General features: G+C 43.8%; 1 protein-coding gene across 3 annotated transcripts in view; it reads right to left on the bottom strand.

Moving 5' to 3' along the window:
• The window catches only part of lipca (lipase, hepatic a), an 83,445-nt gene that overhangs the window by 32,067 nt on the left and 25,905 nt on the right, over positions 1–25,473 (bottom strand). For all 3 annotated transcript variants that reach the window (XM_068017897.1, XM_068017896.1, XM_068017898.1), the window contains 2 exons: positions 11,769–11,944; positions 9,546–9,725 (listed from right to left, as the gene is read on the bottom strand). In XM_068017897.1, coding sequence (XP_067873998.1) covers positions 9,546–9,725; positions 11,769–11,944 — 356 coding nt within the window. The remainder of the gene's footprint in view (positions 1–9,545; positions 9,726–11,768; positions 11,945–25,473) is intronic.

Genomic DNA, 25,473 nt, shown 5'->3' with positions numbered 1-25,473 from the left:
AAAGCTCAACTCTGAGGTGCACACAGCTTACCTACCAAAAATGGTAAACTTGGATCCTGCAGCAATTTGATGACGGGGCATCTGATTCAGCTTATGATAAACTCCATACGCACCCCGTAGTTACTCAGTCAGATGTTGCATAACCTCTTTGAGTCCTATTTGACTCTGAGCTGAGCTTCAAGACCATTTCTTAAACATCACTAAAGTTCCCTCCATCTCTGCAAATCACCTAACCCATCCCTTAAAAAAAAACTCCAATTGTTATCCACAATTTTATCTCGACACTCAACACACCAGCACGTCTTTGTTGACATCCCACGCTCATTCCTACGATAACTCCCAAGTTGTCTAGAACTCTGCACATCCTGTCCTGTCCTAAGTCCTGCCCATCACCCTTGTGTTTGTTGACCTCCAATGGCTCCCTATCCCAATGCAATTGTCCTCTTTTACAAATCCTTCCATGTCCTCACCTTGCCTCACCTACCTCTGCAACATTTTCCAGCTCTGTGTCCCAGGCAATGCCTTTCATTCCTTCAGCTCTATTCTCTTAAGCATTCCTCCTTCTCCACTGCACCATCTGTGGCAGAGTCTTCTGCCATCTCAACCATACTCTCTGGAATGCCCTCTTTTATTCCCTTTACTTTGACCACTTCACTCTCCACCTTTAAATGTTTCTTCAAAAACCTTTATGGCCAAACCTGTTGTCATCTCTCCTAATTCTTCAATTGCTGAGTATCCGTTTCCCCTGTGTGGCATGTCTTGGGACATTACTACCTTAAAATTGCTATTTAATTTGCCATTTGCCACCACCTTCTCGAGCAATTAGGGATGGGCAACAAATGCTGGCCTAGCCAGTGATGCTCACACCCCGTGAAAGAGGAAAAAATGGTTTATTGTGTTCGAGAATTGCACGCATAATGAAGTAATATTTTCTGCTGGAATCAAAGTTTTACACTTAGTTATAGAGGGCAGGAATTCTGTACAGTGAAAAAGAATGGGAATGGTTTGGATACATTGTAATGATTCATGGATGCGATACTTCTTTTCTGAAATAAAACCAAAATACCGCGGATGCTGGAAATCTGAAATAAAAACAGAAAGTACTGGAGAAACTCAGCAGGTCTGTCAGCATCTGTGGAGAGAGAAGCAGAGTTAACGTTTCAGGTCAGTGACCTTTCTCAGAACGGTCTGATGGAAGGTCACTGACCTGAAATGTTAACTCTGCTTCTCTCTCCACAAATGCTGCCAGACCTGTTGAGTTTCTCCAGCACTTTCTCTATTTACTTCTTTTCTGAAGTTGGCTAGAGTTCCTGGATGTATCAGAAGGTGGTGTAGCCATCTACCCTAGATTGGTATGACAAGATCCTTCTTGCTTCCCACAAAGTAGAACAATTCAACTAAGTGTTGATAATGTCAGTCTAATGTTCATAGTTAAAGGGTGGAATTTTATCAGCTCCCGAATGGCGAGCAAGGAGGTGGAGGAGGGCGGGTAAAATGCTGGGAGCCATGTTGGGACAGCTCCCCAACGCAGTCCCGCCACTAGGAAAATTGCCCAATGGCAGGAATGGCAGCGGCTCAACTGCTTGTCCACCGACGGCGGGTGACCAATTCAGACAATTAAAGACCCAATGAAGGGCTATTTTCCCTGGCTGCTGGCATTTTGCCAGTGATGGAGCTGTCCCCTGCCACGTGTGGAGGCTGTCGGCTGCAAGGAGGTGGCCTCCCTGCAGCTTCCTGGGGTGGAGGGGTTGCGGCCATGGGGCCATTGGAGCAGAAGGCCAAGGAGGGAGCCACCAGTGGCAAAGGTTGCCCTCACTGGACAGGTTACCCTTCCGATCGCCGGGCCTGCTTGCTTGGCTCCAGCAAAACAAAGGCTCTCTGCCACCTCTGCGAGGGTGCCTCAAAATAGAGGCGCCCTCTCGTTTCCCTTGCTGCCCCTGCAGCGCCCACCTCTCTTGGTGGCACTGTCAAGGTTGCACAGTTGCCAGCCCTCTGGGCCAACAGCATGGAGAAGGCCTGCCCACTGTCTTTAATTGGCCGCCTTCCCCGCCTACCGGCTCTTGATCGCCTCATCCTGGCAATATCGCGGGGAGTCCTGCCTCCTGTCCCAGTGTGATGGCCACCTGAAAAACTCCCCAACATCAGGACCTCTCCCCTTCTGGCAAGATCTCACCCAAAGTGTTTTATCCCAACTCTGGGTATTCAACAAATTTAAACATGGAAACAGTAGTTTCTGAATATATTTGTCCAAGTTATTCGTAAATGGTTTAAAATAAGGATGTATTGCAAAGTTTAAGGGATAAACATTCGTCTTGGGCAGAGGTGTAAAACTGGCAATATCAGATTGGCGACCTGTTCTACACAGATATTCAGTTCCATTACAGTCAATGAAATTAAAGATCAGGCTCTGCTTATAATGGGCCAACTTCTAGCATTCACACTATTTAGCTTTTGAATATTAACCTGCATTGACTTCAGGAATTATGGAATATATTAAGGATTCCACAATTCATATTTTCTTGAATGAGTAAAGGTTAAATCCTAAGTCATCTTAATATTTAATAATTTGTTTTATACCTGCTTTCAGTTTTGCAAAATAAACCATACTGTTCCCCATTGAAATGTCTGCAATGCCCAAACTCTCTAACTACAACTCTCAATTTCCTTCTACTGTGATTTAAAGGGGTTCAGTAAGTTAGGCTGCAATGAAAACCTTGTTTTATCTTCTTCCACGGGATGTGGGCGTTGCTGTCTAGGCCAGCATTTATTGCCCATCCCTAATTGCCCTTGAGAAGGTGGTGGTGAGCTGCCTTCTTGAACTTCTGCAGTCCATGTGGGGTATGTACACTCGCAGTACTGTTAGGAAGGGAGTTCCAGGGTTTTGACCCAGAGGCAGTGAAGGAATGGCGATATAGTTCCAAGTCAGGATGGTGTGTGGCTTGGAGGGGAACTTGCAGTTGGTGGTGTTCCCATGCATCTGCTGCTCTTGTCATTCTAGGTGGTAAAGGTCACGGGTTTGGAAGGTGCTGTCGAAGGATCCTTGGTGAGTTGCTGTAGTGCATCTTGTAGATGGTACACACTACTGCTACTGTGCGTTGGTGATGGAGGGAGTGAATGCTGAAGGTGGTGGATGGGGTACTAATCAAGCAGGCTGCTTTGTCCTGGATGGTGTCGAGCTTCTTGAATGTTGTTGGAGCTGCAGTTATCCAGGCAAGTGGAGAGTATTCCATCACACTCCTGACTTGCGCCTTGTAGATGGTGGGCAGGCTTTGGGGAGTCAGGAGGTAAGTTACTCGCTGCTGAATTCCTAGCCTCTGACCTGTTCTTGTAGCCATAGTATTTATATGGCTGGTCCAGTTTAGTTTCTGGTCAATGGTAACCCCCAGGATGTTGATAGTGGGGGCTTCAGCGATGATAATGTCATTGATGGTCAAGGGGAGGTGGTTGGATTCTCTCTTGTTTGAGATGTTCATTGCCTGGCACTTGTGTGGTGCAAATATAAACTGCCACTTATCAGCCCAAGCCTGAACGTCGTCCAGGTCTTGCTGCATATGGACACGGACTGCTTCAGTATCTGAGGAGTCGCAAATGGTGCTGAACATTGTGCGATCATCGGTGAGCCTCCTCACTTCTGAACTAATGATGAAGAGAAGGTCATTGATGAAGCAGCTGAAGATAGTTGGGCCTAGGACATTACCCTGAGGAACTCCTGCAGTGATATGTGACTGAGATGATTGGCCTCCAACAACCAAAACCACATCCATATACAAGGGACATTTTGGAGAATGTGGTCAAGGACCCCTCTAACCTACATGATGCAGGATATCGAGTTATTTTCTAGCGCAGAAGGCAACACTCGGTACTTGAATTAAGTTGTGATACTTAAGCAACTGTGACACAGACAAGAGAACAGCTTGCCCTTTGTGCTGTTGACTCATGATACTGCATGTGCCACAATATTGGAACCCCAAGAAATGGAATACAAGCACGGAAAATTAAAGCGTGGAAGGAGACCATTCGGCCCATCGTGACTGTGCTGGCCGACAAATTGCCACCCAGCCTGATCCTACTTTCCAGCTCTTGGTCTGTAGCCTTGTAGGTTATGGCACTTCGAGTGCATATCCAAGTACTTTTTAGATGTTATGAGTGTTTCTGCCTCTACCACCCTTTCAGGCATTCAGTTCCAGATCCCCACTACCCTCTGAGTGAAAACATTTCCCCTCAAACTCCCTCTAAACCTCCTACCTCTTACCCTAAATCTATGCCTCCTGGTTATGGACCCCTCAACCAAGGGGAATAAACCTTCCTATCCACTCTCTATAGACCCCTCATAATTTTATACACTTCAATTAGGGCTCCCCTCAGCCTCCCCTGTTACAAAGAAAACAACTCTAATCTATCCAATCTTTCCGCATAACTAAAATTCTCCAGCACAGGCAACATCCTCTTAAATCTTCTCTGCACTCTCTCTAGTGCAATCACATCTTTGCAATAGTGAGATGAACAGAATTGCATGCAGTACTCCAGCTGTGGTCTAACCAGTGTTTTATACAGTTCCAGTAAAACCCCTCAGCGCTTATATTCTATGCCTCAGCTAATAAAAGCAAGTATCCCATATGCCTTCTTGACCACCTTATCTACCTGTCTGTGGACATGCACTCCAAGGCCCTTCTGTTCCTCTACACAATTCCGTATCCTGCCATTTATTGTGTATAGCCTTGCTTTGTTAGCCTTCCCCGAATACATTACCTCACGCTTCTCTGGATGGAATTCCATTTGCCACTGTTCTGCCCACCTGACCAGTCCATTGATATCTTCCAGCAGTCTACAGCTTTCTTCTTCATTATCAACCACACAGCCAATTTTTGTATCATCTACAAACTTCTTCAGCATACGCCTTACATTCAAGTCCAAGTCATTGATATATACCACAAAAAGCAAGGGACCTAATACCGAGCCCTGTGGAACCCCACTGAAAACAGCCTTCTAGTCATAAAAACACTCATCGACCATTACCCTTTGCTTCCTCCCTGAGCCAATCTTGGATCCAACTTGTCACTTTTCCTTGGATCCCATGAGCTTTTATTTTTGTGACCATGTGGGACCTTATCAAAAACCTTGCTAAAATCCATATCCATAAAATCCATCAAATGTACTACCCTCATCAACCCTCCTTGTTATCTCTTCAAAAAAATTCAATCATGTTAGTCAGAGAAAAACATTCCCTTAACAAATTGGTGCTGATTGTCTTTAACTAATCCAAGTCTTTCTAAATGAAGATTTCTCCAGTCCCTCAGAAGTTTTCCAATATTTTTCCCACCATCGAGGTTTAGCTGACTGGTCTGAATAGCCCCATAAGGCTAAATCATTGCTGATTCCTCATTTCAGCCTGATCAATGTGTGGGAGGTTCCACACTCTATGTTGGTAGGAGAGGAGTCCCTGGAGCTGGACCTCAGAGTAACCAGCACAAAGCGACAGAGTAGGGGGCCTGGGAAGGTTGCCTTCTTACCTTCTAAGCCACAGTTAGTGAGCCACCCAGAAATATTTAAGCAAATATAGCTTACAACAAGGAATTATACGTTCCTTTAAAAATGCTAATGTCAGCATACCTGAAGCTTCACAACTTTAAAACCAAGTTACGAAAAGAACTGCAGGTTGTCCTTTCAAGATATCTATCCCCTACAAGCCTTATTTTAATGGGTTGGGTGACACTTAGAGAAATTGATTTTGATTTCTAGGGTAGATAATTTGGTTTTTGAGGAAGTATTTATAGATTCCCAGTCCCAATATTTTAAAGGTTTGTTTCCACTTTTCAGCCGTATTTGAATTTGTTTTCCCATTTTGAAACAGCCCTTTTTTAATGGCAGCGTCAATCCACACTGTGAAAACACCCCTGAACACAGGCTGATGTCATCATTGACTTTATTTTGGTTCTTGGCCGTACAGTACAAGTTCCTCCACATTTTGCTTCATGATGGAAGTGGCCTGAACCAGAACGCAATGTATAGTTTAGACAGTTTCTATAGCTCCCCTCATTCTACAATATAGTCATCAGAAGTAGTTCTGATGTCAGTGGCACTACTGTACGGTAAATGAGGCATCTCTACTCCTGGTAATGGTGCAGAGAACCATCTATAAGAGATGTCTTCTCCCTGTTCTGTCGGTAGTGCTGTCCACCCTGGGTAGCTGAACAATCAACATGCCAATAAATTCTTGTTTTTGGCAAAGGGGTTCAGGTTAAGAAACTACAGTTGCTTATCTGTTGCTATCCTTGCTATGGATTCTACCAAGGGTGTAAGTGGGGCAGATTCCACAGCATTACCACCCAAGGTAAACAAAAATCTACTTACTGTCATAAAGTCATTACGGCACACAAAGAGGCCAATCAGTCCATCAAGTCCATGCTGGCTCGCCACGGAGCAATCCAGTCAGTCCCACTCCTCCACTCAATCCCTGTATTCCCTGCAAGTTTATTTCTTCAAGTGCCCATCCAATTTCCTTTTAAAACCATTGATTGTCTCTGTTTCCACCACCCTTGTGGGCAGTGAGTTCCAGGTCATTACCACTCGCTGTGTAAAAAAGGTTCTTCCTTACACACTCCCTGAATCTCTTGCCCAAAACCTTCAATCTGTGTCCCCCAGTTCTTGTACCATTAGTTAATGAGAACAGTTTTTCCTTGTCTAACTTATCTATGCCCATCATAATCTTGTACACTTCTATTAAATTTCCCCTCAATCTCCTTTGCGCCAGGGAGAAGAACCCCAGCTTTTCCAACCTAACTTGTACTAATATCCTCCATCCCTGGAACCTTTCTGGTAAATCTCCTCTGCACCCTCTCAGGAACCCTCACGCCCTTCCTAAATTGCGGTGACCAGAACTGGATGCATTACTCATGTCGGGACACAAATTGAGCTTTATAAAGGTTCAGCATAACTTCCCTGCTTTTGTACTCAATGCCTCTTTTTATAAAGCCCAAGATCCCATATGTTTTGTTAACCACTCTCAATCTGTCCTGCCATTGATGCACATGCACCCACAGGTCCCTCTGTTTCTAGAAATGTGTCATTAAGTATATATTGCCTCTCCCTATTTCTTCTGCCAAAATGCATCACCTCACACGTGTCAGTATTAAATTCCATCTGCCACCTGTCTGCCCAATCTGCTAGCCTATCTATGTCCTATTGCAGGCTGTTCATATCATCCACATTGTTTGCCACACCAAGTTCGGCAAATTTTGAAATTCTACTGTGTATTCCAAGATACAAGTCATTTATTTAGAGCAAAAAAAAAACGTGGTCCAGCACTAATCCTTGGGGAACACCACTGTCTACCATCCTCTATTTACCGAGAATTGCTGTTTTCTGTCCAATCAAACACTAACCCTCCTATCCCATGAGCCTCAATTTTGTTAACCAGCCTTTTATGTGTTACTTTATAAAATGCTTTCTTAAAATCTGCATCGACAACATCCGCCGCATTCCCTTTATCTGTTACTTCATCAAAAATTTCAATTAGATTAGTCTAGCATGATCTTCCTTTTACAAATCCGTGCTGCATCTCCTTAATTAGCTCAAACCTCTCCAAGTGACTGTTGATTTTTTCCCCCTGATTATTGTTCCTAAAAACTCATTCACCACTGATGTTAAACTAACCGGCCTGTAGTTATTAAGACTGCCGTTACACCCTTTCTTGAGTAAGATTAGAACCGTTTTGACTTGAATATAAAAGAAAGACCACATTAAAAACTCTGATAGTCATTCAGTATAAACCCCAAGTCGTGAAAGCTCACTCTCGCCAACTTCCCTGATGTAACAGACGATTGCTACCATAATGGGCAGCACAGTGGCGCAGTGGTTAGCACCGCAGCCTCACAGCTCCAGGGACCCGGGTTCAATTCTGGGTACTGCCTGTGCGGAGTTTGCAAGTTCTCCCTGTGACCACGTGGGTTTTCTCCAGGTGCTCCGGTTTCCTCCCACCGCCAAAGACTTGCAGGTAATAGGTAAATTGGCCATTGTAAATTGCCCCTAGTGTAGGGAATATGGGATTACTGTAGGGTTAGTATAAAAATGGGTGGTTCTTGGTCGGCACAGACTCAGTTCAGTGTTGTATCTCTAAAAAAATAAATATTGTTATTTCCAATGAGTTAAGAATATCCAGCAAATCATTGGACTCTAACTTGAGTTTTACAACTACCTTTCCTTCCAGTGCAGCTGAGAAAACAATGCTGCTTTAATTTAAAACTAGCATGGAAACCAATTGTAATGCTCCCGTAGGCAAATCACACTTGTGGTTAGAAGCAGGCGCACATTGTGTGTAAGTGGAATGCAGGTGTACAACATCATTGGGAACAGGAGAAAAGAGGATATGGAAATCAGCCTCAAGAAAGGAAATTCAGACAGAGCACAGGACATGGAAAACATTTTTTAAATCTTTTAAACTGGAAATTACAAACTGACAAATAAAATGAAAGAAGACTTGCATTTACATCACGTCTTTCACAACACCAGGACATCCCAAAGCACTTTACAGCAAATGAAGTACTTTTTAAGTGTTGTGACTGCTGTAATGTAGGAAACTCAGAAAATACAGAGAAAAGGACTGATGGGGGAAAAAAAAACTAGAGTAAAGGATGGAAAATGGATAAGACAAAACAGAATAATGAAAAGCTGAAGCCAAAAACCACAGAAGGAAATGAAGTAATAAGCAAGATTCAAAAAAGAAATGGATGAAACATTTGTATATTAAAGGAAGAATAAAAGCAAAACTTTAATGGGAACAGAATTGAGATAAGCCACCAAAGAGAAGAAAAAATAAAGGGATTAAGAGAAAGATAGTTAAATAAATGGAAAGGCATTTCATATAGACAGGAGAGGCAAGAAAGAGGAAAAAGATAGTCAGAAGAACAAGGCAGAGTAACCATTTGAGGCCATTAGCAAATATTCACTTCTCTTTAGTTTGAGTGAGATTTTCCAGTTCTCATGCCTCAGTCTGTAATATCAATTCATTGCTCTCTGCACTACAGTAAATACATTTCCCCATAATTCATATTGGCTGGAAGTTTGAATCCCACCAGAAACCTCTTGGCCTGAAGATTCATTGACACTGGAAACTCAATTCTTTCTTTAGGTCTTGATTGATTGTTGAACAATCCCCCTGATTTCAGGGGTGATCAAGATGAAACTGGAGCCTTTAAATTGGCAGGGAGCATCAAATTGAAAAGCTCCACAATAACTAGTAATTGGATTAACTGACCTGAAAAAGGTTGATCCTATTTCATTATGTGTCTTTCCTTCTCCAGCCTGTGAAAATCTAAGTGGTTTTGGGATTTGTGGCTGCTGTTTGCATGTCTTTAATTGGACAATATTTATTGCGTTGAATTTGTTTTGTTTTACACAACTGAATTCTACAACCACTCGGTGAGGACCTAATGTATCGCCTTGAGCACCTAATGTATCGCCTTGAGCACAGGGTAACGAATGTCACATCAAAAATAAACAACAACTGTGGCAAAAACTGTTAGAAGACCTCAATTTCATAGATTTACCTCCAGCCAGTCTAACAAATTTGCAATCTCATGTCCAACTATTCGTGTGTTCTTTGCTGCAACTGGATAATGTTGATGTGCTAGTAACAGCCAATCAACCACGATCACATTAATATCTTTTAGTTTGACTTTCAGTGCAGTCCCCATCTTCCAGATCCAATTTTCGTACATTCCATCAACCTGAAAAGACAAAGAGTGTAAGGAAAAATGTGAATCCCCTTTGTGCAGTATCTTCCCTCATCAATTGTCCTGTTAATTATACCAAGATGAAAGTTCTCTTAGAGTCATAGAGTTATACAGCACAGAAACAGGCCCTTTGGCTCATTGTGTCCATCCGGCCATCAAGTACCTAACTATTCTAATCCCATTTTCTAGCACTTGGCCCGTCGCCTTGTATGCTATGGCGTTTCAAGTGCTCATCTAAATACTTCTTAAATGTTGTGAGTGTTCCTACCTCTACCACCTCTTCAGGCAGTGTGTTCCAGATTCCAACCACCCTCCGGATGAAAAAAGTTTTCCTCAAATCCCCTCTAAACCTCCTGCCCCTTACCTTAAATCTATGCCCCCTGGTTATTGACACCTCCGCTAAGGGAAAAAAATTTCTTCCTATCCACCCTTTATATGTCCCTCATAATTTTGTATACCTCAATCAGGTCCCCCCTCAGCCTTCTCTGCTCCAAGGAAAACAAACCTAGCCTATCCAATCTTTCTTCATAGCTGAAATGCTCCAGCCCAGGCTACATCCTGGTGAATCTCCTCTGCACCCTCTCCAGTGCAACCACATCCTTCCTATAGTGTGGTGACCAGAACTGTACACAGTACTCCAGCTGTGGCCTAACTAGTGTTTTATACAGCTCCACTATAACCTCCCTGCTCTTATATTCTATGCCTCAGCTAATAAAGGCAAATATCCCATATGCCTTCCTAACCACCTTATCTACCTGTGCTGCTGCCTTCAATGATCTATGGACAAGTACACCAAGGTCCCTCTGACCCTCTGTACTTCCTAGGATCCTACCATCCATTGTATATTACCTTGCCTTGCTAGTCCTCCCAAAATGCATCACCTCACACTTCTCAGGATTAAATTCCATTTGCCACTGCTCCGTCCATCTTACCTTTGCTCTTTGCAGATGCTGCATATTACATTACATTATATAGAATTTACAGCACAGACACAGGCCATTCGGGAGATGGTGGCGTTGTGTAATGTCACTGGACTAGTAATCCAGAGACCCAGGCTAATGCCCTGGGTACATGGGTTCAAATCCCACCATGGCAGCTGGTGGAATCCAAATTCAATTACTTAATAAATGCAATTAATTAGTTTAAACAAATGGAATGGAAAGCTAGTCTCAGTAATGGTGCCAAGAAACGATCGTGACTGTCATTAAAAACCCATCTGGTTCACAAATGTCCTTTAGGGAAGGAAATCTGCCATCCTTACCTGGTCTGGCCTACATGTGACTCCAGACCGACAGCAATGTGGTTGACTCTGAACTGTCATCTGAAATGGCCTAGCAAGCCATTCAGTTGTCAAGGGCAATTAGGGATGGGCAACAAATGCAGGCCTTAGCAGTGACACCCATATCCCATGAAAGAATAAATTTAAAAAACTTGTATATGCCAATATTTACACTCCACACAAACCTCCTCCCACCCTACTTCATCTCACACTATCAGCATATCCTTTTATTCCCTTCTCCATTATGTAGGTATCATTTGTCTCTCATCAGCATGTTCATTTACAGACCAGGAGTAGAAAACTACATTAATCAAATCTTTTAAATGGTTAAGCATAATCATAAATGTATTTATTAGACAAGCTAATCTGGATCAAACAACAAGCTGTGTATTTTTCTTACATAAAATTAATATATTTTCATTGTGAAAGCCAAACTGTTGCCCAAATTTATTATTTTCTTCTCTAATGCAAACCAATCTTATACTTAAATGATACGTTAATGATTATTTGGTGGTCGGAACATACATTGGTGGCCACTTTCAGTTTGAAGATGTAAGGGTTTGAGGTGCTTTGTGCATTCTAGGACCTGCTCTTTCTACGGGAGGCTGTCGCTTTAAACCACATTTGTGCTGTGATCATATTTTGTGCTTTCACCTCATATCCAGGCTGCTACTAATTTCATTTCTCCCACAGAGAAGATTATTACTGTACAACAAAAAACTCTTTTCTATAACCATAATGGGAAGAGGCAGGAATACCGTCCATCCGTGAATAATCATCACCAAAGGGTGTGAAGTGTTGAAACCGCAGGTCTCCAATGTAACAGTCTGGTGAGGGATGATGTTGCAGGTCTCGCTAATGGACACTTGTCCCTTGTAAAGGCAAAACTTGATGGCTGCTGCATGTGCTGTTCTTCTGTCAACAGAGGTTCCTTCTGTTATGTATGAAACGATATCAGGGTCATTATAGATTTATCACAAATATTAACAACAAGGATAGTCTTAAGCTTCACCAATGTACCTTTAAAATGAGCGGTTATAAAGATGCTTTAATATTCCTTTAGTCCACGTATACTTGTGTTTAAATTTTGATTTTTGTTTGGACTGAGGGAATGTAACTCGGCAGTTGAACATAAAGCTACTGCCATATTAATGACTATATCTCGAATGACACAAATTTTACTCCCTCAAAGTATTGGGGCCTCATTAATTCGCCAAAGCTTTGTGAAAAAAATATACATGTAAGCGTTTGTATTTTAAAACAGGGGGCTGGATTTAACGTTTTCCTCTGTGGCAGGTTTGAAGGCCGGGAGAGGATTTAATCAGGCGAGGTGGTGATGTGTGGGGACCCCGCCACCTTCCCGTCTCCACCCCAATTAAGTCCGTGACAGGAAGGCTCGTGGACAGCCTTCCCACCCCACCATTAATTGAGGCCCTTAATAATGAATAGCCAATTAAGGGCCTCTTCCTGCTGCCACTGGTACTAGCCCAATGGCGGGCTGGCCTGTTGTCACACATGACAACTAAACCCGTGCAGGGTTGCTTGGCGGCTTCCAGGGTGGGGCGGGGAAGGGGGGTGGGGTGTCCCTCGTTCACAGGCACTTAGCGTTTGATCAAGTGATTCAGCATTGGGAAGGGGGGGCCCGCTGAGAGCTGCCCCCCAGTCCTTGCTGCTGACCCCCCCCCCACCCCCCCACCTCCAATCCCCCACAACCCCCACCCTGCGAAACTCCACCTGCCATCACTCACCTGTGGCTTGGGTCCGTCGAGGAACCTAAGCCTCGGGTGGGTGCATTTCCAGCAGCAGCCACCAGCTCCGTGGTAGCGCTGCTGAGTAAGAGCTGCCGGCATCTGATTGGCTGGCAGCCCTCAGTGTGCGGGACTTCTGCCCCAGCGTGCTCAATCCTGGGGAAGGCCCACCGTTGCTCAGTTACGTGCCTGATTGGTACGTAATACGGTGGGCTTTCCTGAAAAGAGGCAACAGAGGGCACTCGCTGGCTCTTCAGGTTGCGTGCGAGACTCCTGTTGCCTTCACTAAATACCGCCTAAATTGCGTTCATATAAGTTAAAAAAAAAAATACACTGAGGTATAGAGTGGTTTAAATGCTAATGAGCTAAGCTTTTGAAATTGTTTCTCTAAATGTTGCAATTAATAAGAGGTCATTAGTCCGGTTCAGTTACTGACACCCAGGCCGGAATTTTCCCAACCCAGGTGTGCTGGTGAGAGCTGGGAAATTCAGAAATGGAAGCGTGGGCCGGCTCCCCGATGTATTCCCGCCTTTGCGCAAGTTTCCCACAAGCAGAATCACAGCGGGAATGGCAACTTGCCCGGCAGTGGTGGGTAGCCAGTTGATTAGGTAATTAGGCTGCATTTTCCACACCATTCCAATTTTCCTGAAGGTGACTGGCACCACCATAATGTGCATGAGTCGCCAACTCACAGGAGGCAGGTGCGCAGCAGGAAGACCCAGTGGCTTCAGCTGTATATGAGATCGGTGAATAATTGGCGAAAATCGGGAAACCTGCAGTCAAGGGCAGGCATAGACCTGCAATTGCAGCAGTCTCTCATGTAGCCTGCTGCCACTAAGACTGCTGGGGCTGATGAACATCATTTCGGCCGCTTACTTCTCACCTCCCTTTCATTGGAGTGCAGTGCTCCCTTTTGTGCCCCAGTCACTGTAGCTGCACTCCCAATGCAGCCACAGTCAAGGCTGCCTTCCTCCCTCACATGCCTGATTGGGCCTTCTGCCTCCTTAGCCCACCTGCCGTCCCTAATTGGACGGAAAACACAGAGGCAGCCTGTTAATTGGCTGCCTCCTGTAAAGTTAAGCCAGTGGGCACGCTACGGAAATGTGCAAGGTTGGGACCCGCAAACGGTCCCAGCTGCCGCAAATTTTTTGTGGAGAAAATTCCGGCTCCAATATGCTGAGAGGTCCCTGGTCATCGCAATTCAGCAGGGGCTACCTGCTGTAGGCCTACAGCCCTAGTGGTGCAAGAAAAGAGACAAAGTAGTCACCGTCAGTCAGGTTTTTAAACCGATTTCTATAAGGACAATCTTTCACCAGGCTCAGAAGTTTAGCATGCAAGAGGGTAGTTAGAAGATACGTTGCTTAAGTGAAGCAAGATGATCCAATAATATGGGAATGTGTAACATATTCATTATTTTGTACTATTATGCAAAGACAAGTTTTATTGATTGAATTAAGTGGGTTTGATGATAACTGTTCAGCTGTATGTCACATTCTGTGATGTAGAGCAGCCTAACAATTTGTTTAGTTTAGTTTAGTTTAGAGATACAGCACTGAAACAGGCCCTTCGGCCCACCGAGTCTGTGCCGACCATCAACCACCCATTTATACTAATCCTACACTTATCCCATATTCCTACCACATCCCCACCTGTCCCTATATTTCCCTACCACCTACCTCTACTAGTGGCAATTTATAATGGCCAATTTACCTACCAACCTGCAAGTCTTTTGGCTTGTATCAGGCCTCAACTTACCAAGTGTTTACTTTGAGTAGATTCTGCCAGATTATTTATGAATATTGCAAATGACCTGATCCCTGATCCCCAGGGATTCTGCTGATCACAGCTGTTCAAAACATTTGAAGTGCAGTCGCTGTTGTTTTGCAGACATGCACAGTAGCCAAAAATGCATAGCAAGTACCACAAAGAGAAAATGAGACGCATGGCTGGTTAACTTTGTCTTTGATGGAGGAATATTGGCCAGGATACCAGGTCTACTGCCTGAGTCAAGCGGGCTCAACAGCAACCCTGGAGGGTTATTGCGGTAACCATAGTTCGCCATAACCATGGTCACCACACTACCAGAAGGACGTGGAGGCTTTGGAGAGGGTACAGAAGAGGTTTACCAGGATGTTGCCTGGTCTGGAGGGCATTAGCTATGAGGAGACGTTGGATAAACTCGGATTGTTTTCACTGGAACGACGGAGTTGGAGGGCCGAATGGCCTGTTCCTGTGCTGTACTGTTCTTTGTTCTTTGTTCATAGCAATGGTGGGAAAGGGGCAGGAAGTAATTCCCCACCAGTTTTGGACCCATTTCTGCTGGTCAGGTTTACATACTGGCAATGTTTGACCTACTTGACTTTTCCATTAACAGCTGTGACTGATTTGAATTCAGAAATACTATGGGAGAGAAATCTGTTTGCAGAAGCGGAGTTACACAGACCACGTCAATTCCACGGGGACAGGCAGCACCGCGAGCCCTGTGCAGCTTTCTCCAATTATATCAAATGAACTCATATGTTTTACTTATCTGAATGTGGAGCCGAGGAGTAGGAGTGCAGGCCTCTGCTGGCCCTGCTCGCACCAATGCCTGATTTCCTCCTGTCGTCGCCCGCCCCCGCCCCCCCTGTCCCATCACAGATTCACCATGAGTCCAGTGCTGGGCTTCCTGCCAGCTGACTTTCATCCAAATCATTGCCTCATGGGGTGCTACTTCTGGGGAAGGTGGGACCTGTACAGCCCGGATGGGTTGCATTTCAACAGGGCCAGGACCAATGTCCTTGTGGGGCAGTTTGCTAGTGCTATTGGGGGGGGGTTTAAACTAACTTAGCAGGGGGATGGGATGTAACATTAAAAAGGGGGGAAAAAAGTGCACGGAGGATTGGGAGAAACAAATAGCACTAGAGTAAGAAATAGTAAGGTATTAGGTGGGGTCAGAGTAAGAAGGAATGCAATAACATCTAAATTAGATTTACAGTGCATGTAAGTAAACACATGGAGCATGGTAAATAAGGTTAGTGAGCTGCAGGTGCAGATAACCATGTGAAAATATGATGTCCTGGCAATAATGGAGAGCTGGCTCAAAAATGGCAGGACTGGGTACTAAATATTCCTGGATAAAAGGTGTTCAGAAAAGATAGGGAAGAAAAGAAAGGAGGAGGGGTGGCAGTATTGATTAAGGATAATATTACAGTACTGGAGAGAGTATGCCCTAGAGGGGTCAAGGACAGAATCTATTTGGTTATAGCTAAGAAACAATTGAGGCACATTCACACCACTGGGTGTATTCCATAGGCCACCAACTTGTGGGAAAAGTAAAGAAGAACAAATTTGCAGAGAAATTACAGAGAGCTGCAAACTATAGAGTAGTTATAATGGGGGACTTTAATTATCCTAATATAGACTGGAATAGTAATAGTGTAAAGGGCAGAGAGGGAGAAGAGTTTCTGAAGTGTGTTCAGGACAATTTTCCAGATCAGTATGTTTACAACCTGAGGAAGGAGGCATTGCTGGATCGGGTTTTGGGGAATAAGGTCAAGTGTCGGTAGGGGAACATTTAGGGGACAGTGTCCATTGTATCATAAGGTTTAGGTTAGCTATGGAAAAAGGATAAACAGGAATCCAGAGTAAAAAATAATCAATTGGAGGAGGGCCAATTTCAATGGGGTGAAAACACAACTGGCCCAAGTAAACTGAATCAAAGATTGGCAGGCAAAACTATAATGGAACAATGGGCTGCCTTGAAAGAGTAGGTGGTTTGGGTGCAGTAGAGAAACATTCCCATGAAGGGGAAAGGAAAGTGGACAGAGCTCTCTGGATGACAAAAGAGATAGAAAGTAAGATGAAACAGAAAGAGGGTACGTATGACAAATGTCAGGTTGATATAAGTGAGAACCAGGCTGAATATAGAGGAGAAATGAAAAAAGAAGTAAGGGCAGCAAAGAGGGAGAATGAGAAGATACTGGCAGCTGACAGAGAATCTAAAAGTTTTCTATAGGCATATAAATAGTAAAAGGGTAGTAAAAGATGGGGTGGATCCAGTTAGGGACTGAAAAGGGGATTTATGCATAGAGGTAGCGGGCACGGCTGAGGCACTAAATGAGTACTTCGCATCTGTCTTTACCAAGAAAGAAGATGTGGTAAAAGTCAAAGTGAAAGAGGAGGTAGTTGAGATACTAGATAGGCTAACAATTGATAAAAGAGGAGATATTAGAAAGGTTGGTTGTACTTAAAGTTGATAAGTCACCAGGACCGAATGAAATGCTGTAGTAGGAACTTTGACGAGTTGCTGCAGTTTATCGTGCACCATCTACAGAATGCATCGCAGGAACTCACCAAGGCTCCTTTCAGAGCACCTTCCAAACCTGCGACCACTTTCACCTGGAAGGACAAGGACAGCAGACGCATGGAAACACTGCCACCTGCAAGTTCCCTTCCAAGATACACATTGTACTGATTTGGAACTATATCACTGTTGCTGGTTCAAAATCCTGGAACTCCCTCCCTATCAGCACTGTGGATGTACCTACACCACATGGACTGCAGTGGTTCAAGAAGGCAGCTCACCACCACCTTCTCTAGGGCAATTAGGGATGGGCAATAAATGCTGGCCTAGCCAGCAATACTCATTTCCCAAGAACAAATATTTTTTCTAAATGCATTCGAGGATACTGAGGGAAGTTTGGTTGGAAATTGCAGAGGCACTGCCCGTAACCTTTCAATTCTCCTTAGATACAGGGGTGGCGCCAGAGGACTGGAGAATTGCAAATGTTACACCCTTGTTCAAAACAGGGTGTTAGATAAGCCCAGCAACTACAGGCCAGCCAGTTTAACCTTGGTGGTGGACAAGCTTTTAGAAACGTTAATCCCGGACAAAATTAACAAGTACTTGGACAAGTGTGGATTTATTAGGGAAAGGTAGCATGGATTTGTGAAAAGCAAATCATGATTAACTAACTTGATTGAGTTTTTTGATGAGGGTTGATGGGTTGATGAGGGTAATCTTAGGCAGTCCCTCAGGAACGAGGATGATGTTCTTCCATTCCAGGGTTGTGGGTCCTTAGGTGACAGAATAGGTCAATTCTGGATCTGCACACTCTGCCACATGTGGGGCAGGTGGTGTTTGGCGAAGTGAGTGAATGGGATGCTTGAATTTCCGAACACTCCTTCCGCTGTTTGCTCTTGGTTGCTGCCTGGGCATGTTGACGTTGTTCGAACTGGCTGGCACCTTTGCGGATGCTTCTTCTCCATTTTGGGCGGTCTCGGGCAAGAGATTCCCACGAATCAGTGGAGATGTCACATTTTGTCAGGGAGAATTTAAAGACATCCTTGTCGCGTTTCCTCTGTCCTCCTGGTAGCCTCTTGCTGTGATGGAGCTCAGAGCAGAAAGCTTGTTTTGGGAGTCTCGTGTCAGGCATGTGGACGATGTGGCCCACCCAGCAGGTAATGCTAGGGATGTTGATCTAAGAGAGGACACTGATATTGGAGTGCCTGTCCTGCCACTGAATTTGCAGGATCTTGCGGAGGCATCGCTGGTGATATCTCTCCAGGGCTTTGAGATGTCTGCTGTTTCTATGCTTCCGATGCATACAGGAGGGCAGGTAACACTGCGGGCCTGTAGACCATGAGCTTGATGCCAGCTTTGAGGTCTTTGTCGTCAAACACACTTTTCTTCAGATGACCGAAGGCTGCGCTGGCACACTGAAGATGATGCTGAGTTTCATCGTCGATGTCTGCCCTGGCTGAGAGGCGGCTCCCAAGGTATGAGAAGTGATCCAAATTGTCCAGTGGTTCACCATGGATCTTGATAGTCGGGGGGCAGTGTTGCGCTGCGGGAGCAGGCTGGTAGAGGACCTTTGTCTTCAGGAACTTTAGCTTAAGGCCCATTCTTTCATACACCTCCATGAATGCATCGACGAGGGTTTAAAGTCCGGCCTCCGAGTGTGCGCATACACAAGCATCGTCAGCATACTGCAGCTCGATGACAGAGGTTGGAGTGGCCTTGGTTCTGGACTGGAGGCGACGTAGGTTAAATATTTGAGGGTAATGCAGTTGATGTGGCGTACAAGCACTTCCAAAAGGCGTTTGATAAAGTGTCACATAACAGGCTTGTCAGCAAAATTAAAGCCCATGGAATAAAAGGGACAGTGGCAGCTTGGATACAAAGTTGGCTGAATGACAGAAAACAGAAAGTAATGGTGAACAGTTGTTTTTCAGACTGGAGAAGGGTATACACAGGGGTGCACCGGGGGTCAGTACTAGGACCACTGCTTTTCTTGACGTTAACTTGGGTGTACAGGACACAATTTAAAATTTGCAGATGACACGAAACTTCAAAGTATTGTGAACTGTGAGGAAGATAGTGATAGACTTCAAGAGGACATAGACAGGCCAGTGGAATGAACGGACACGTGGCAAATGAAATTTAATACAGAGAAGTGTGAAGTGACACATTTTGATAGGAAGAATGAGGAAAGGCAATATAAAATAATTGATACAATTCTAAAGGGGGTGCAGGAACAGAGGGACCTAGGGGGTTATATATGCACAAATCATTGAGGTGACAGGGCAAGTTGAGAAAGTGGTTAATAAGGCATATGGGATCCTGAGCTTTATAAATAGGGGCAAGAGTACAAAAGCAAGGAAATTGTGGTGAACCTTTACAAAATACTGTTTCAGCCTCAAATGGAGTATTGTGTCCAATTCTGGGCACCACATGTTAGGAAGGATGTGAAGGCAATACAGAGGGTCAGAAAAGATTCATAAGGGATGAGGGACTTCAGTTATGTGGGTAGATTGGAGAAGTTGGGGCTGTTCTCCTTAGAGAAGAGAAGGTGAGAGGAGATTTGATAGAGGTGTTCAAAATCATAAGGGGTCTGGACAGAGTAGATAGGGAGAAACTGTTCCGGTTGGCAGAAGGGGTGAGAACCAGTGGACACCAATTTAAGGTGACTGGCAAAAAAGCCAAAGGCGACATGAGGAAAAACTTTCTCATGCAGCGTGTAGTTAGAATTTGGAATGCACTGCCTGAGAGTGTGGTAGTGGCAGATTCAATTGGATAATTATCTGAACAGAAAAAACATAGCAGGGCTATGGGCAGAGGGTGGGGGAGTAGGGCTAACTGATTTTCTCTTAGAGAACAAGCACTGACTCACATATCCAGCATACCAGCCATGTCCTGATGGCACAACAGGATTAATTTCATGGCATCTGCTTGTGCAGTGGTTCTGACACAGCAGCTCAGGTCTACCATTGGGTTTGTGCCCAAAGTCAGGTGCCAACCAATTTCTAGACCACTAATCTGTATTTGCTGGTGGAAAATTCTGCTGGATTGTCTTTACTGCTGAATAAGTGAGACCGTTGCATATGTATAGTCAAACACAAATAATTTTCAGACATTTATGTGACAGTGATTATAGAAATGCAACCAAAGGAGCTATGGGCTAATAGAAAGCATAGTTACCTTTTGCTTACAAGTAAGATGTTGCCACACCATGTCCTTGACCCAGATGTCAAGTGATCCAGGACATTGTAACCATCAAAATAACCTTGGACATTGTGCACTCAAAAACCCAACTATAGCATGTAGAACTTCAAACATTCCTTGTACTTTTTTTTATTTGCATTTCTATGCCTTATGCCAAGACCAGTTGTTTTCGAGTGTATTGAGTTTATTGTACTAAATTGTAATACTTTTAAACAAACTTAAGCAAATATTATCAAACAATGACGATATGGAATGGCACTTTTCTTGGTGCAATATTACAGTAATATTGCACTAAAACAGAAGGTTTTTAAGTCTTTCAGTGTGATAGGTAATATCCATGCACATGCAAATCAAATGTGTTTACACCAGAAGTGTAAGCTGCAACAGTTGGAATTGTTTTCCACATTTTCACCAGCATGAACTCAGGTCAAACAGCTGAACAAATTTCTAGGCTCCCCCTGTGCTTTATGAGTAAATGTAGCCTAGTGTTAGATTTGGCAGTGGAGTCTGATAGACCAACAATTGAAGACATTGGTACAGTATCTGTGATATGCAAAGGTCAAAATACAGGACTGATCCAATTAAACCACAATCACACCAAGAGCAGGAGTAGCAGCACTCAAATACCTGTGTAATAATCAGCAGCCGCAGACTGTATCTTATCATTAGCCATCTCTCTATGAAGGACAAGAGTGCGAAGATGGTTTAGCATAAACTATTCTCACTTTGGTGGCTTGAAGGTGTGAAGTCCTAAAGTGAAATTTTAGTGGCGGATCAATAAATGTTGTGCCACCGATAATCATAGCTGGGAACACAAACGCAGGACCCTGGTTGCTCAATATTGGAAAGAGCAGTGCCATTCTGTTACATCATGGATAACTGAGCAGTCCAAGTCAGGATTGCACTGCTTATTCGCTACAGGATGGGGGCTAAATAAAGGCCTCAAATATTGTTTGCTCCCATTAGTTGGACCAGCATACCACCGCTGGTAAATTATTCACAATTATAGTTGCCAGCCATAGAGATGGAACATTTATCTGCTGTGTGTGACATAAGCACATTTCAGGATCATCCAGGTGACTTTTGCCCTGAGGATAGGATGGTGATGAATGGCATACTCTGTTGGGGACTTTGGTGCACTAAGTAATAATGTTGCGAATGAGGGACAACCGACATGTTGGAGCTAGAAATGGCACTCCCTGGCATTGGAAATCTACTGAAATGTGACTGCTATTACAGGGCAAAGGGCTTAGCTACTATTGTGTACGCACAAACTATGATCAGTGATATGATAAACTAACAACTCTGTACTTAGCTTGACAATACAGTAGCTAAAGGTCTTTGAGCAGACAAGCTTATGGATGATTTCAACAAGTGATTTGCCATCACCTTTGTGAAGCAATTGGTACCGACAAGACCAAATACAATGAACGTTGTGACAGATCAGAATCTATCCTATGTACTGTCATAGAACTTGATATGATACAACTTTATATATAATGGAAAAATACACTCAGTTTTCAACATTTTTATATGTTAATTGTAAATGGAATATACATCTAAACACTAAATGGAAAGTAGGTCACTTCATTCTGAAACTAGTCAAGTAAGGTATTTGGTCAGCAAAGAAGAAGGCTTAAGAGTGTATCCAGGTGTTAAAAATAGTTGGCTTTGTTTTTTTTTTAGATTAGAGATACAGCACTGAAACAGGCCCTTCGGCCCACCGAGTCTGTGCCGAACATCAACCACCCATTTATACTAATCCTACACTAATCCCATATTCCTACCAAACATCCCCACCTGTCCCTATATTTCCCTACCACCTACCTATACTAGTGACAATTTATAATGGCCAATTTACCTATCAACCTATCTGCTAGCTCACGAGAATGAGGGCGTTCAGAAGAGCAGGTAAACTAAGACTTGAATCCTATAGATAAGTGACAGCTTTATTTAATTGTGAAAGAGGCTTTTTTGATTTCCTTTGTCCAAGATTTAATTTCCAATGGGATGCCAAGGAAGTTATGGTGAATCTTTATAGAACACTGGTACGGCCTCAATCGGTGTATAGTGTCCAATTCTGGGTACCACACTTTAGAAAGGATGTGAAGGCATCGGAGAGGGTGCATAAAAGATATACAGAATGGTTTGGGGATTAGAGACTTCAGTTACCTAGATAGATTGGCAAAGATGGGGCTGTTCTCCTTAAAGAAAAGGTTGAGAGGAGATTTGATAGAGGTGTTCAAAATCATAAGGGCTCTGAACAGAGAAGATAGGGAGCAACTGTTCCCATTGGCAGAAGGGTTGAAAACCAGAGGACACTGATTTAAGGCAAAAGACAAAAGAACCAGAGGCAGCATAAAGAAAAACGTTTTTATACAGCGAGTGGTTAGGATCTGGAATGCATTGCCTGAGAGTGTGGTGGAGGCAGATTCAATCGTGGCTTTCAAAAGGAATTCAATAATTATCTGAAGAGAAAATTTGCAGGGCTATGGGGAAAAGGCAGGGGAATGGGACCAGCTGAGTTGCTCTTAAAGAAAGCTGGCATGAACCCAATGTGCTGAATGTCCTCCTTCTGTGCTGTAACCATTCTAGGATTCTATGGAATCTACATCTAATGTCAGATTGCACCAGAGTTCTTTAGTTATGTTACATCACAACCCACATAGAGTTGTGTACATGAAAGCCCTGACGTTAACCTAACCTGACTGGTCAGATGTCTAATTTACACTCTGTCCGATTAGGCTCCATTGACTCGAATGAACATGCCTGGGCTCCTGGGGTAGATTAGGTTAAAATTGGGGCTAAAGTCTCTGTGAGGGTAGACTAAATCTCACAAAAGCTTTTGTGTTTTCCCTCTTCCAGTTCCTACTCTTACCTTCTCATTGTATTCTGATCTTCCTGTATTAAATCCTTCTTTGTTTTGGTCGTCAGTGTGCTCTTTCCCAGGTGGACCTCATGCCACCACCGTCCAGTGGTTGTGTAGCACTCATGACATGCCCAGTATAATAATCTTCCTCCCCTTTTGTTTTGCTTAACGACATCATGAGGGTGGACTCCAAGGATTTTGCAGTCATGTGAGGTACTAACATTGTCAAAGGAATTACTTCAAGAACCATTAAGAGAGGAATGGCCAGGCCTCAAGCATCATGACCAGGTCAGGATTTTCCAAAGGGGCTTATCAAAAAATAATTTACCAAGATCTTTTACAAACTTCCAAATTACATGAAATTATTAAGAAGACTGAATAGATGTAGTTCAGAACAATAGAGTTTTTCACTTTTGGTACACACATCTCTCTGTCAAAAAATAGTAACCAATAATGCTAACCAACAAGAAGGGAAGCTTAAATTTTGTCTTTAGACAAAATCCACCCTTTATTGTCACATCCACACTTTATGCTTTCAAAGTGTTTTCAAAATCACAGACAATCTTTCAACCCTAACTCAAGATATAGTGTTATTGATTTATTTATTGGCTGCTACCCTGTCATAGTTGACAACATCAGACAAGAAGTTCCTTCATCAGCACCCACTGGCCTTAATCAATTTAGTCTATCAAAATACTATACTTTCCAGCTATGATTAAATGGATATTAGGCAGGCATAGCCAGAAACGGTTGCAAACCAGACTGCAAAATGTAACCATATATATTTCATAATAATGTGCAAATTAAAGCATTTAATGACAGATTATTAAATTAGATCGCCAGGAAATGCTAGAAATTGCTGCCTCAGTCGATGCACATGTGAAATTGTGATCCTGTGGTGGGAGGGCTGGAGATTGTGATTTCATTATTATCAGGTATTCCGTATATAATAAGGGGCTGCGTTTGCTGACAACGCAACCACTAGGTGGCGCAGTACTTGCACATGTGCAAATGCAGGCTCTTCAACTGGAACGTCAGTGTCTGCGACATTCAGGCATCTGCCAGGATTAAAGATGGTGCTGCTCAATTTATCACAGGAAATGTCCTTGCCAAGGAGGGGCTTTTGTTATTGTCATGAATACCTAATAAGTTTTCATTTCCTAGGATTAGAATGGATCTGAAGTAGTTAAAAAAGACTTGCATTTATATAGTGTTTTTTATGGCAACTGGACGTCTCAAAGTGCTTTACAGCCAATGAAGTAGGTTTGAAATGCAATCACTGTTGTAATGTAGAAACGCAGCAGCCAATTTGCGCACAGCAAGCTCCCACATAGTATCTTGATATCATTCAGTGTGTCTATCTTTTTCATAGAAGAGATTAGCCACCATCATTTTATTAAGTTTAATTGGTAATTTATTGGATTTAAAGAGTAGACACACTTTGGTTGGAGGCTTGTTCCTCCACATTTCAATATGGAATAAGCAGTGAGGATCTAACCGGATTAACTTTGAGGATCTAACTTTGTATCTAACCGCTACGAAGTCAATAAAAAGGAATGAAAGCGGACAGACCACCCGGCATCGACCTAGGCACCGGAAACGACAATGGCAAACCCAGCCCTGTCGTCCCTGCGAAGTCCTCCTTACTAACATCTGGGGGCTTGTGCCAAAGTTGGGAGAGCTGTCCCACAAATTAGTCAAGCAACAGCCTGACATAGTCCTACTCACGGACAATGTCCCAGATACTGCCATCACCATCCCCGGGTATGTCCTGTCCCACCGGAAGGACAGACCCAGCAGAGGTGGTGGCACAGTGCTATACAGTAGGGAGGGAGTTGCCCTGGGAGTCCTCAACATCGACTCTGGACCCCATGAACTCTCATGGCATCAGGTCAAACATGGACGAGGAAACCTCCTGCTGATTACCACCTACTGCCCTCCCTCAGCTGATGCGTCAGTACTCCTCCATGTTGAACAGCACTTGGAGGAAGCACTGAGGGTGGAAAGGTAACAGAATGTACTCTGGGTGGGGGACTTCAATGTCCATCACCAAGAGTGGCTCGGTAGCACCACTACTGACCGAGCTGGCCGAGTCCTAAAGGACATATCTGCTAGACTGTGTTTGGGGGAGGTGGTGAGGGAACCACAAGAGGGGAAAACATACTTGGCCTCATCCTCACCAATCTGCCTGCTGCAGATGCATCTGTCCGTGACAGTATTGATAGGAGTGACCACCGCATAGTCATTGTGGAGACGAAGTCCCGCCTTCACATTGAGGATACCCTCCTTCGTGTTGTGTGGCACTATCACCGTGCTAAATGGGATAGATTTTGAACAGATCTGGCAATGCAAAACTGGGC

Source organism: Heterodontus francisci, chromosome 38, assembly GCF_036365525.1.
Source record: "Heterodontus francisci isolate sHetFra1 chromosome 38, sHetFra1.hap1, whole genome shotgun sequence".
NCBI classification, from domain to species: Eukaryota; Metazoa; Chordata; class Chondrichthyes; order Heterodontiformes; family Heterodontidae; genus Heterodontus; species Heterodontus francisci.
The sequence above is the reverse complement of the archived record's forward strand: the minus strand, read 5'-3'. Positions and strand labels throughout refer to the sequence as shown.